This window comes from Strigops habroptila, chromosome 12 (genome assembly GCF_004027225.2).
Source record: "Strigops habroptila isolate Jane chromosome 12, bStrHab1.2.pri, whole genome shotgun sequence".
Lineage (NCBI taxonomy): Eukaryota > Metazoa > Chordata > Aves > Psittaciformes > Psittacidae > Strigops > Strigops habroptila.
This window is the reverse complement of record NC_044288.2, coordinates 23291682-23305915: the sequence shown is the minus strand read 5'-3', so window position 1 is coordinate 23305915 and position 14234 is coordinate 23291682. Positions and strand designations below refer to the sequence as shown.

Genomic DNA, 14234 nt, shown 5'->3' with positions numbered 1-14234 from the left:
ACCTCAGCAGATGATCTGCTTTAATGTTAACAAGAGTGTATGGGATCGTATCCTTGTGAACCCATGGCTCAGGTAACCTTGTATTTGGAAAATTAATTGTGTCTTGCCAATAGGAGACTTTACATTTGAAAATAAGATGAATTAGATGTACTGTGGAATTGTCCTTACTGTTTTTACAGGGGTGAGCTTTCTGGGAGAGTGAGAAAGGTGGTGAATGCCACGTTTTGACAGGTAAGATTCACTTTACTCTTGTGTCAGTTCTTTTTTTTGTTTCAGTTTGTCTTATTTTCAGCTACGGAACTTAATGTTCTTCCTTTATGAATACGAATGGAGGTGTAACGAGTTAAACATTTCAAAAAAAAATGGAGAAATATGAGCACTAAGAAGTTACATACTTTTATTTTTGAAGAATGAGTGTTCAGGTAGAAGTAATCTTGAGATTATCTAACTTAGAGCACCCAAGAGATGTTTTCGCAGATCAGCCCCTGGACATGAGGACAGCCTTGGAACAGCAACTCGAAGGTGTGCCCTGCCCAGGGTCACCGATGGACTACCCGGGCTAATGCATACACAAGCCTTTTCAAGGCTTGTGGCTCTCAATCTGACTTAATTTTGTTGTGACAGATGTCCTCGTGTCCATTCACATAAAAAACATAATACTTAACTCCCATCAAATACCAGTTGAAAGGAGGGTTCCCAAAATACTGTTGCTCCCTGGTGCTCACAGCCCAGCGGTACAGGGAGCAGCAGCAGCTCATCTTAATGGGTATGCAGACAGTAAAGAGAATGTTTTTATTCCATCAGAGCCGAGAGGAGCCAGCTGCTCACGGCACACACAGCACAGCCATAGGAGGAGCGTTCACTGCAGCGCGGCCTTCCCCTGCCCGGAGGAGCACTACCAGACGCAGCTCCAGGGCGATGTGACTCAGGCCTGGCAGCCGCATGGCCGCGCTCGCACTCCCCGCTCCTCCAGAGAAGCCTTTCGGTTCTCTGCTACCGCAGCGAGCCTGGGGGTCTGCGAGCAGCGCTGTGCCCCCCGAGGGCTGCTCCCCGCCACGCAGGGCCGCTCCCCCTCGACAGCACGGCGCGGCCCGCCGGCCGAGGCGGGGGGGGGGGGGACACCTGAGGCGAGAGGCGGGTCGCGGCGCCCTCTGCGTCGCAGGACCCCCGGTGTCGATCCCCTGCCGCCCGCGGACAGCCGTTTCGCGGCGCCGCGCAGCCGGTGCCTGCAGGCTGCCCGCGGGAAGCGGGACGTGCCCAGGCGGCGCACCGCAGCGGGTGTCCGGGCGGGCGGTGCCGCGGCCGCCTCCATCTTGTGGCTGCCGCGCGCGCGGCGGAGCGCCCGCGACCACCCATCCGCTCGCGGAGCGGCGCGTGCGCGGAGGCGGCGCTAGGAGGGGAGGGGGGCGCGTGCGGCGGCGCGCGGGTCTCGCGAGAGCGCCCGCGCTATATCTGGGAGTGGGCGGGGACGGGCCTTCCTTTAGTGCGCGTCCGCCCGCAGCGCCGCAGCACGTCCCGACCCTCCCGCGCGAGCAGGCCGAGAACATGGAGGATAGCGCCATGGACATGGAGAGCATGGGCCCCCTGCGCCCGCAGACCTTCCTCTTCGGTAACGGCTCGCACTGGCTCCGCTCTCCCGGAGCCCGTCAGCGCCGCCGCTCCGCTCCTTCGGGTCTTGGGGCCGGGCGGTGGGCGGCGGGGCCTGCGAGGCGGCCGCGGCTCATGCGGGCCTTGGGCCGCGCCTCAGCGGGGCAGGAGCGAGGGGGAGGGAGGTGGAGAGAGGCGGGAAGGGCCTTGTCGGGGGAGAGGGCGCGCGGAGGGAACGGCCGCGCTCGGCGCGCGCGCCCCACGTGGCGCCCCGCTCGCACGTGGCGTGGCGCGGCCCAGCCCGGCCCCGTCCCGCTTTTGTTAACGGCGCCGCCGCCTGCCCGTTCCTAAGGACGCGGCCGCGCTCGGAGCGCCGGGAGCTGCAGGAGCACATGGCGGGGTGGGGGGGGAGCACGTGGAGGGCGGTTGGGCCGTGGCGCGCCGCGCTTGCCTGCTGCTCCCGGGGGTGGCGTATTTCGGGCAGCGCTGGACGTAAGTGGGCTTCGAAGGCACCACGCTGGGAGTTGCGTGGTCGCAGAAGGCCGCGGACGCGCCAGGGGGTTTTCTCACCCCACGTGTTTCTCTGCTTGGATGCTCCGAGCGCCGTTCGTGGGTTTTCTGTGCAAGTACAAAGCCTTGAAGCAGCGTGGTGTAAAACACTAAGCAGTTAGCAAATACCCTTGTCAAAGTAAAACAGTAGGCTTATAAGTAAATGCTCTTTCCGTAGGCTGCGAGCTTAAAGCAGATAAGGATTATCAGTTCAAAGTAGATGATGAAGAAAATGAGCATCAGTTGTCTCTGAGAACGGCAAGTATCGTTTGGTTTTTAACTTTAGTGGCATGCAGTGTTGCGAGAAGTTTTTAGCATGGACATATTAAAAGTTTTGAGATTTGCACTGTTGTTTTTCTGCTTACAGCAAGGAATGCAAGGCTGGAAGAGTTTAAAAATGAATTCACAGTAGATTAATAAATGTATACTAAATGGAATTAAAGGCCAAAATTTATACCCTGACATCTCTAATGGAGTAGTTCAGATGCTACAATAGCAAGGGATGGAGGGTACATTTGTAATAATAATACATGGGCATGTCTTATTACATCTTATTATAAATATCATTTTGACCATATATTTCTAGACAGAATTCCAGTGCTTTTTTTCGCATAAGCACCTAATAACTAAATCTAAATGGGGGAGGGACGTTTATGTTTTAATGTGTTGTCATTGATTTTGTGCTCTCTGCAGATGTAACTGGGAAATGCTGTCTTTCATTCAGATAATTCAGGTAACAGGTTCCTTGCTGAGCAGGATACTCCTGGAAATCAGGATTTGTACACTGAGAGTTAAATGTGTTGGGGCATCTTATCTTTCTGCTGCCACACAAGACACAATATTTCAAGGCCTTTGTTCTGGGCTGAGCATGTAGCAGGAAGATAATATGCCCTAACTACACAGGCAAGGAATTAGAGTTGTAGTATCTCTACTTTATGGCTTATTACTTGTTTTTGTTTAAATATAAAGAGATATCTTAATAATACCTGGAAACAGGAGAATCTTATAATTATGGATTACTTCCTGCAGCAGAATTGTTTCCTGCAGGAGACTTGCATAATAATAACACTCTCCAAACATGTTCACAGTGATACTTATAACACTTTGAATATAGGCATTATGGTTTTGTGAATCATGTGTCTTCAGTCCTTGAATTTTATGGAAATTGCAGCCTGGGCTTGACAATGACTAATTTGTTCTTAATTAGAATTTCTTTTGAGGGAAGAATATAGCAGTAAAGCATGTATAGGACAAGTTCATGTGGCTTGTTCTCATATCTGAATGTTTTTAAAGACAAAAAATGATATACAGGAGAAATGGGGGTTGAAGTAACAAATGATAATCTAGAAATGTCTAAGAGGCTTGGAAGGTCTTAGACATAGCTACAAACAGAAAATGCCTTGGCCAGCAGGGGAAGGAGTTGATGGAAGATAAAGCGTGAAGGTAGCAAACACGTGGTGACTGGTTTGTGCAGCTGGTAGAAAACTATATAAAGCTATATAAAGACTGACTGACACATGTCAGTTAAGGTACAAATGTGGTGGTGGACTTGGGTATGAGGTACAGAAGGAGGTGGGGAGATAAAAGTGAAAGGGAAGGAGGATTGATGCGTGTAAAGTTAAAAGGGGCATGAGGGTTTCTGTACATGTCTTACTAGAGATAGCTGAGAACATAGAGAGATTCTCACTGCTTCATTACCTGTTTATTGCCAGTGTGCATTCCTCCATTGTAGAAATTAAAGCACAGGAATGAATGCTTGCCAGAGTAAATAAATTACTAGTAAGTGCTGTACTATTGCTTAAACTGGTGCAAATTATAGGAGTAACTGGGGGCGGAGGGCATGTTCTTAAATTCTTGTCCCAGTGGGTAGTCCCACCAGCTGCATGATTTGGTGGTGGTGCTAACACATTTGAGATGTGAGACCAGAGCAGCAGTTTCATCTCTTTATAGTAACAAATTTTGCTGGGAATAGCGAATCCTGTATCCCATTTCTCAGTCTTCAGTCTGATAGATTAGTCTGGATCATTATATATAGCCTGCCTAAAACTTAGCTCTTGGAGAATGGAAATTAAATTTGTATGCTTCTGCCTGAAGTGTTTATACCCACACCTTCCACTGAGGGCTGAGAGCTTTCTGTTTCCTGGGGCATTGGGAAAGGAAACAGCTCCTTGTTCACTGGTTTTGGGGAATAATTGTTGTACTTCCAGGGATTCTTGGTTTTCGCATCTCTTGCATGTAATCCTGATGCAGATGCCAGAGGTTCACAGAACTGGAATTTCAGGCCTGTCCTATGTCTGTCACTAATTTGCCTCCCTGCAGCTATGATTTTTGACTGGTACTTGTAAGGCACTTGAGTTCCAAAATGCTCTGGGACAGCAGTTCTCAGTCTTTGGTGGATTAATGCAGAAGGCATATGCATAAATGACAGTACTGAACTGAGCAGTTAAGATGTAACTCCCCATTGAATGTGAAGTAAGCAGAAATTATGTAGATTGATGAAGTGAAGTAATTGGCAGATGAAACATGGCAGGAAGAGGAAGGATAAAGGCTGTGATTCTGTAGTAGTGGTTACAGTTTTCCCCTTCTTCTAGGCATGTGTTTGTACTTCTTGCCTTGGGCCAGCTTTAGTGCTGAGTGGACTTGTCACTGACCCCATTTCAGGCAATAATCTAGAAGCAGAAGGTTACTTTCAGGCCTCATCAAAACACTGTGCCAGTGTTACACAGAAAGAGGATAAACAATGAGTGGAGTTTGAAGGGACTTCAGAATACTTGGGAAGATTCTCAGAATGTACGCTGTTCTTTACCTCACAGGTTACCTTAGGGGCTGGAGCCAAAGACGAATTACATGTTGTAGAAGCAGAAGCGTTGGACTATGAAGGCAACCCTATTAAAGTAGTACTGGCATCGCTGAAAATGTCAGTGCAGCCCACGGTAAGTACAGGAACATGGGAAAATCTCATATAAATTTGGTCTCAGGTGAGGAAGACTGGTTAGAAAAGGTTTTGGTTGACTGAATTAGCTAAATATGGGGGGTTTATGCCTAGTAGACTTATTCTGGTCATCTGGAGATGATAGGCTTTTGTTCAAATTACACACGTCATCTCTATATATACAAATGCAAGCATTTGCTAGCAGGTTACATCTGTAGCCTGTATTGCTTTTCTTTGAGCCTGGGATAAGAAAAAATCTAGTTTTTTCGCAGGTGCCAAGCTCTTAAGATAGTCCAAAGGTGACTGCTACCCTTTGTTGATTTTAAGGGCCTGCTTGTTATTCCTGCCATCTGGAATGTAGTTTGAATCAGTGTTGCTGATGGTGTACAAATGGAACTGCACAATGTTGGGGGCAGGTGTGAGGGATAATCAAATTGGTATTGCTGCCAAGCGGAGTAGAAACAATTGTGGGTTGGTCTGGCTTTGGAAGGTGGGCTTTAATTACAGTAAGAGATGAGAGTGTAACGAACCCTGTTGTGGCTTACCCTGATTTTTGACTCTAAGCAGTTCTGGAGTATTCTGACAGATGGAAATTAGGAGTAACTGTGTTAGCCTTGGAATCTACAGATGTTGGTGCTCTTGGTTCCATTTGAATGGATTATCTGTAAAAACACTTTGCCTTTAATATTTGAATAAAAAACTGCCTTTTTTTCTTTTTTTTTTTCTTCCCTTAGGTTTCATTAGGTGGCTTTGAGATCACACCACCAGTGGTCTTGAGGTTGAAATGTGGTTCAGGGCCTGTTTATGTCAGTGGTCAACATCTCGTAGGTGTGTATTGCTCTGGTTACTAATCTATGACCTTGCTACCTCTCAGCACAGATAGAACTTGTATCTGGTGTCTCAAGCACTACTTTTTCTAATACTCACCCTGTGAATCTTTAATTCACTGTCCTCAGAGGCATGAAGTAATGGTAGGACCACAGAATTCAGGGAAGTGCTTGCGTACCTATTCTTGCCTCTGGTTTTGTATGGATAAAGGGTGTTTGTCAGCCTTGCAATTTGAGTTCCAATTTCCCTCCTTAGAAGTGGGTGTTAGTGTCTCACAGCAGAAGGCTGTGAGCTTTCTGCTTACAACTTCAGAGTGTGAGAAGACTGCCCACGAAATAGTTTTGAGTTTATACTAAAAACAAAGCTAGGACTAGCCTTCTCCTTCATAGAATTGTCTTTGAAACTGATCTTTCTCTCCAGAAGTTACCCTAAACGTGTCTCCATAGAAACGGAGATTTTATTCTTACCTTTCTATGGCTTTTCTGTGAGAAAGGTTAATAGGCAGTGTATGTATGGTTATTCACCCATTTGGATTTCAGTGTAGTAGTATCTACATATAGTCAACTCAAAAAGGTTTTGAACTTGGTGGTTAGATCACTACTAGAAAGCTTCCTATCAGTCAGTTCAGCACCTCAGTAAGGCCTTGCCTATTTAATTGGGGGTGGTACTCTTCTGTTTGTTTCTTACTAGCAATCTTGCTTTAACTATTGTTAAATGAGTGGGGTTTTTATGCATTGCCATCATTTTATCAGCATTAGAGGAAGAACCAGAATCAGACGATGAGGAAGATGATACAAAAATTGTGAACACTTCGACAAAGAGACCAGCGAGTGGAGGAGGAGCTAAAACGCCACAGGTATGTGCATGGATGTGTGTGTGTATATATATACACATACATACACACACACTTTCAATCAGATTATCTGCAGAATTTTCTTTTGGTTTAGTAGTATTGCTGCCTTTAGGAGTAAGCAGTGTACTGCAAGAGGATTGAAAGGTTCATGTGCTTAGAGCATGCTGTAAATTTGTCAATAGCTTTTGACTTGGCAGCTGTAACATGCTGGGTTTCAGCTAAATTGATAGAAGATAGTATTGTAACTATGCCACGAAATGTTTTGGATTGAGGTTGCTGTTTGTTAAGGCAGTGGTATTGACTCTGAAACGTACTTGATCTTTTCAAAGAAAAAAGCAAAATTATCAGAAGATGATGAGGATGACGATGAAGATGAGGATGATGATGATGAGTATGTATTCTTGTTTTGAAAATGTATTTTGAAATATGGGGTTAACTGTTTCAGAATGGTTTGTATGACTTAACTGGATGTTAAGTGGGCAAGCTGCTGCTTTTTTTTGTCTGGGCTGCAGAAAGCAGAATTGTCTCAAGTTTGTCTCTGCACTGCAATTTAAATTAGTTATTCAAATATGTCATACTGGGTTATAAGACTCAGTATTGTGTCGTTTATTAACTTCAAATAAATTGAGAATTTCTTTAGTAGTAGTAGTCCTGAGATACATGCCTTCAGTATTAAAGCAGAAAGGAGTGCATTTAACTGCTTTAACAGTAGTATTTGGCCTAACACCTTGCCATGTGTTAAGGTATAAGGTAGACTTGGGAAGGTTACTTCCTTCACGAGTAAAACATTTTATTGGGAGGGAGGGGGAAGACTAATTCCTGATGTGGTTAAAGCTGTGAGTATGAATTTTCAGTTATGGTGAGTGACTACCTTTCTAATTGTAGTGATGAGGATGACTTAGAGGATGATGAGGAAGAAATGAAAGCACCAATGAAGAAAGTAAGTGGTGCATATGTATATATACACACACAAACACACTGTGATGCTCTTCACCCATGAAGAATTAAACAGCCTGTTTAATGAATTTGAAAGGAAACGATAACACCAGGTGGACTTACTGTCTGCAGCTAAGTTTGTTCAGACAGGGAGCAAGTGCTAAGACTTCTTAACTTACTATTAGGTGCTAATTAACTGTCGTGATGGAGTCATCATCAAGGATTCACATGAACACCCCTAAAGCAGAAGGGAGGGGAAGATGTGTGTGTTTGAGAGAGAACTTTAGGTTTGAATTCTGTGTTTGTTGTAATGCAGAAACTGATTGAGGTGTTCTCTTTGTGCAGTGTTCTGTTTAATAATGGACTAGATATCAATACAAGGGATGATGGAAATCAGGCAGATGGTCCTTTAAATCAATGAGTTTAAGCACAGCTATTTGGGATGCTTTTGCTTTAGTTTAGGATGTTTAAAGAAATTATGACAGGGCATTAGAACACTTCATTTGGTGATAGCTGTTGGGCAGCAAACAGTCCTGCTTACCTGTGGGTTGGGCTTTGCCATTTCAGTTAGTCCTCCATGCTGTGAAAAGGTTCTTTTTAGCAACCTAACTTTAAATAATAAAAGGATGTAAATGTGTAAGCCTGCTGGAAAAGATTCGCTTCAGGCAGCCAAGTGCTAGAATGTGAAATTTCCTCAGCCCTGGGGTGCCATCTGGTGGTAAAATGAACTGTAAGGCAACCTGACAGCTGCAGAGGTGGAGGTAGCAATTTTTAACTTCGTGCTTTGGCTTGAATTTGCATGTTCATACCTGCTGTTTAGAAACAAATGTGATGTTTTACTTCATTATATGCTGCTTTGTTCTGTAAATTTTATAGGTGATACTGCACAATAGTTTAAGGCCTGGTAAAGACAGTCTGAACTGCAGATTTGCTGCCACCTTAACAAATATAGTGTGGCTGAATGAAATGGTCCCTTGATTTATATAGGAATAGGAGAATCAATACTTAAATATATATGTAGCATTGCCAACACATATCCTGGATAATGTTTCTGTATGAAATGCCAGATGAGGTAATGGTTGTGTTACAAAAACCGAATAGCACTGAGTCAGACTGTAAACTGCAGTGCCATCTAGAATTAGTCTTAATGCAATATCTGTCCCCAAAAGTATGCATGGTAATGCATAAGAAAAGATGTAATATAACAAAAATGTAGTGGAGGTCCCACATAACAAAACTTGATCTTGGTTATGTTGTGTATTGTGCTGTACCCCCAGTTTTTTGAGTTCCTGTAGCATACATGCTTTTTGCTTAAATAATGGATGCTGATGATGTTGCATGGGCAATGAGAATGCTTTTTTGTTTGAGGTTAAATATCATGTGCATTGTCACTAGCTACTGATCAGTATTTTAACAAGCTAACATACCCTAGCAGTTTTTCATGGCCAGTAAACCTGTGTGCTTTCTTTTCAGCCTACCCGTGAGGCTCCAGGAAAAAATATGCAGAAAGCAAAGCAAAATGGAAAAGACTCTAAGCCATCCACACCAGCATCTAAGTCAAAAGTGAGTGAAGACAAATGAGTAAAATAAATGTTTCTTCTTGTGTGGAAGCTAGTTCTCTTGTCCAGTGGTAAATTTAAATAATATACTAACATTGTTAGATTTTCTTTGAATCTTAATATGAAACATGTTGGGGATGCTGTTCATTGCTTCGTGTTCCTCTGTGAAACTCTTCAGTGGTCAATATATAGCTACAACAGCCAAGATTAGAAATCAGACATGCTGTGTCTTGTTGAGTATTGATGATCCCATGATATAAAATACAAGTCTGTGTTTTGTGTAGCTGCTTGTACAAGAGAATGACTGCCGGCTGTGTTGCTACTGCAGTACAACACAAGGAGGCTACTGCTAATGAGGGACTTAACTGATCCATTTTAGAACTAACAGTTCTCTTGTTCAGTTGCTTTGTAGCTGTTGAGCTTCCTTACGCAGCCTTTTCTTGCTGCATGTACGCAGACGTGCATGCCAGGAAGGTAGATGCAGAAACTTGTGTGGGGTGGATGGCAGGGCAGCATCTGGAAAGCAGTACAGATTTGTGCCTTTTTAAAGCATGACCTAGTCCAGCTGCAGTTGTGGAGAGAACTCAAAATCACTGAATGTATGGGCTATTTTCTGTTTCATTTCTGTTGGGAGAAGGAGCTGTGTAGGCATCAGCCCGGAAGCATAATGTGCTAGCTATGCGAACTGTAATAACTTCAAACTTAGATGTTGTTCTTGTCTCCAAGAAATGTTATGGAAACACAAATTTAACTTCTGTGACTTCTTGAAACTATCCGACGTATCTGTGTGATGGCTAGTTGTCCTATTCCATATAATTTGTACAGTAGCTTTTAACACTCTTGTCTTTAGAAAACTTGATCTTGTATACTGAGTAGCTTTACTTGCAAGTTCCTAACAAAATGAATAATTTTCAGACTCCAGATTCCAAGAAGGATAAATCTCTAACTCCAAAAACACCAAAAGTCCCTCTGTCGTTAGAGGAGATTAAAGCAAAAATGCAAGCGTCCGTAGACAAGGTGAGTTTCTGAAAACTTCAGGCTTCCCAGGCTTACTTTTGCACTTCCACAGATCAGAAGAATTGGATGTTTTTAAGAAATAGATACATGTCACTGATTGCTGTGCTTTTATCAAGCGTATGTTGATGTTGAAGCTCAAAGAAATGAAAACTCATCAAGGACAAAAAGTAGTCTCTGTACTCTAAACAAATCCATGTTGTTTTTGTATTCCTCCAGTAGTGGTGATGCGTAATTTGGTATTTCTTATGGAACTGTCTTGGTTAAACTTTGGAGGGGAAAAAGCCCAAACAACCCAAAAACCAAAGCAGTAAGTCTTAGGGGTGATACCTGTTCTAAAGGTGACTTAAGTAGTGTACACATTTTATTTTAGGCAACTAGAGTAAAGCAGAGTTGTTCATGTGCCTGCAATAATAGCATGATCTTGAAGCAGTATCCAGCTTGGCTACTCACATGTCCAGATGCTTGTAAGGCTTTATAATTTCCAGAAGGGGGAGATAGGTGCTTGTGATATGCATTAATGAATCAATGAAGACCTGAAGGCATTTGCTCTCTGAGCTGGAGTTGTAGGGCTAATTGAGCCTCCCCTCAATGGATGTTTCACCTTTTGAAGGTCACAGGGCAGTCACTTGGCTTCTGGTTGTTATCAGCTTGGACTAGTGCTTCTTGGTTATGCATGAGTCCTCTTATAAAAATTTTTGAAATATAAAAAAGAAAATTGCGTTTTAGTTACAGGCTGGTTGGGTAAAAGTGTAGCAGGCAATAGCAATTCTTTCCCCTTTAGCAGAGTCTGGAGACCTTTGTGCTGGGAGTACAATGGAGTACACATCTGTACTGCAGAATAGGTGGTAGTGAGGACCTGGCATCCAGACTACATGAGTTCTGGTTTCACTTTACCTAGCTTGGGAGTGTGCTTATAGGTCATAATTTCATTTGTGACTGAACCACATTCTTTATTAGAGACTTTTGTAGCTTGTGTCAGTGCTGTGAAGAATTCTGGCTCGCTCTTTGGTCTGAGATGAGCTTTTCTCCCTTACAGTGGCAATTAAGTCATCTGAAAAACTAGGATTATTTTAGATTATACTTAGATTCTTAATGTTTGGAGGCAGTTTTGTGCCAGGAATGCAAAATAACACAAGAAGTGTTTCAGCACAGAGTGGATGTAGAGTGAGCAATGACAGATTGTGATCTGGATCGAAATGCATATCCCTGAATTACAAACCTGACAGTGATGGATGATATCGTTCTCTTGGGTCAGACTAACCTCTTGGATCTTCTGGATGCTAGGGTGGTTTTTTGTGACTTGGAGGAGCCATGATTAGTGTTGTTTCTGCAGTGTAAGCAAAAGTGGCTGAGCTGCTCACAGTAGACAGATGTCCCTATGGAGGGAATTGCAGCCCAGATAACTGGCAAGTAGCCTTAGAATATACTTTGTGTTGTTGAAGAGTGTTTTTACAGGAAAGTGCTGTGTAAGCACAAATATGCAGAAGCAATAGCAAGCTGCTTAATTCAGTGCTTACCAAGATGGTCCTAGCGCATACCTTAGTAAGGTGAATGGTTTGTGTGTTGCCATATACAGTAGCACTGCTAGCTGACAGCCAGCAAGTGAGCAGCTTTGAAAAACATCACTTTAATAAATTAGAGTGAAACTGCTCTCTTATGTACTAAGTAGATATCAACAAGCTAATATAAAAGCATAAGTACGTAAGAATCCAGAGGTAAGACATTGTCCAACTCCAAGCTTTTTGGTTGCAGTTTCAAGTATTTCTAATGTAGCTTTGTTACATTTGAATATAAAACTGCTATCTTCTGCAGTGTGCCAAGTAGTAGCTAAGTGTTGTATCATAGTTGGCTAGGTATATTTCAACTGATGCACCTGAAAAATGGGGAAAAAATATTTCTCATGGGCCATGTGAAAGCAAAACAATGCTCTTAGAGTGCTGGATTTTGCCTGGATAAATGAGATCTGAAGGTAGACTTAGTAGGTCCATGAATTATTACGGAACCTGCTCTGTACCTATCAGTATGTACAATTTCAGAGATACAAGCATATGTCTCTTGAACAGTTCTTTTAATTCATAGAACTAACGTATTAGTCTTAAAAGGTATGTGGAAAATCAGTTAATGTTCTACTTTAGAGAGCTGAAGTCAAAAACCAATCTGTGAAGGATAGGGATGTCTTAAGTTGCTGTGGTAAGAATCCATAAATACAGAATTGGTTCTAGTTTATCTGGATAGCATATGGATGTTGACTACAAACAAGGTTAATTTAAATGGTGAATGCTTGTTGTTACATTCTTGAGCATGAGCAAAGATGTTTGTACCGCCATTTTAGTGTGTAGGCACTCACTACGTCTCACTGAGAGAGATAACTGGGTACTGTAAAGGATCAAATTTCTTAAAATGGTTTAAAGGCAGGTTGGTTTGAAACGTTGCAAGGTGAGTTCAGTAAAATTCCATGTGTATTGCAAAGGGTTTAAGCTTCAGAAGTTTGTTATTGGAGTCATTAAATGACTTGCATACGCTAAAGCTTGTGTGTTTTTCAAAATAGGGTACTACCCTTCCTAAGCTGGAACCCAAATTTGCAAACTATGTTAAGAATTGCTTCAGGACGGAGGACCAGAAGGTAACTGCATTTATTGGAACTTGATAAAGTCCAAAAACTTTTATAACCTTAGGGATTCTTTTCCACTTCTTAATCTTTACAAGCTTTGGACTGCTTCAAAGGGTTACAAACCACGAACAATACTTCAAGTTAAATAAATGGGAATGGTTTTAAGGGTTTAGTTGGCTAAGGTGGGAAAGCTAATATTTTATTACATTTTTCCAGCTTTTATATGGTTGGTAAATTATCTCTTGCTTACTAAACCCACAGAATTTTCCTTCTGGCACCATATTGGCTAAGGAAATGAGCTGTGGTTTTCCTTGCTGCTGAATTTGGCCACCTAGGCCAGTCTGCTGTTCAGCCGTTTGTTGGGGAGAGTGTCTGGGAGGGGGAACTGTTTTGCGATTGAGATTGTGGCTTTCTTGCTACTTTTCCTCCCAAAGTCAACTGAACTCTTGTAAGAGGGCAAGCCAAAAGGTGGTATCAGGAAGCAAGTTTCTGAATTAGTTATTACTCAACATATACTAGGCTAAAATGTGTCTTGGATTTCCCCTATCAAAATTCCTGTAAGTTAAAACTTTCTTCCAGTGACAGAATTCCTTTTGCTTTCCTGCTTCCCTCAGTGGTTCAGAGTAAACTTGTCTGATAGACAAATTGATAGGTTCTTGAAAGAATGTTTGAAAGCAGTTTGCCTCAGCTACTGGAGCTGCTCTGACATTCACCAGGGTAGGCAGAGTTCAGCCAATATTTGGCTAGCTGTTCCACACCCATCCTCTCGCTTACCTTTGCTGAATTTAGACTATGGTGATTTACAGTGAATAACAGTCTTCTAGCAGAGGGACCTAACGTCTTGCTTTCAACTTGATTTTTCTGTGAAAGGAATGCCTTTTGTTGTAATTTCATGTCAATATTTTGGGGAGTAAGTGGAGATTAGTAAACTGAAAATAATAAGAAAAATGGATTTAAATTTCTTTCTGTGCACTTCCAGGTCATTCAAGCTCTCTGGCAGTGGAGACAGACTCTGTAAGAAAAGAAAACAGTTTAAACAGTTCATTAAAATCTGCCGTCTTACTTCTGTAACCATTATTTGGCTGTTCTTTTTACAAATGCTGAAAGAGCTTTCCCTACTGTGTCTGATAAATGTCATCCAGATTACCTTGCCAAGAATGTGTTGTCCAAAATGCCTGTTTAGTTTTTAAAGATGGGACTCCACCCTCAGCTTCATTTTAAGTATGTATGGAATGTTTTGATAAGGCATGGTGGTGGTGGTGGTGGTCAGACAAATGGAAATGGTGGGGAGACTAAATGTATGTGGAAAATAAAATAAAATTTTAGTATTTTAATAAAGTACTATCGTTTCTTTTTTATGGG

At 42.7% G+C, this 14234-nt stretch overlaps 1 protein-coding gene across 1 annotated transcript; it reads left to right on the top strand.

The window, feature by feature from the left end:
- Positions 1-1450: 1450 nt before the first annotated feature.
- NPM1 (nucleophosmin 1) lies at positions 1451-14213 on the top strand. Its single transcript, XM_030504717.1, has 11 exons — positions 1451-1609; positions 2315-2394; positions 4950-5069; positions 5803-5896; positions 6649-6752; positions 7079-7140; positions 7635-7689; positions 9159-9248; positions 10160-10261; positions 12810-12884; positions 13852-14213. Exons 1-11 carry the CDS (start codon positions 1546-1548, stop codon positions 13888-13890), a joined length of 885 nt encoding a protein of 294 aa, XP_030360577.1. The 5' UTR covers positions 1451-1545; the 3' UTR covers positions 13891-14213.
- The last annotated feature ends 21 nt before the right edge of the window (positions 14214-14234 follow it).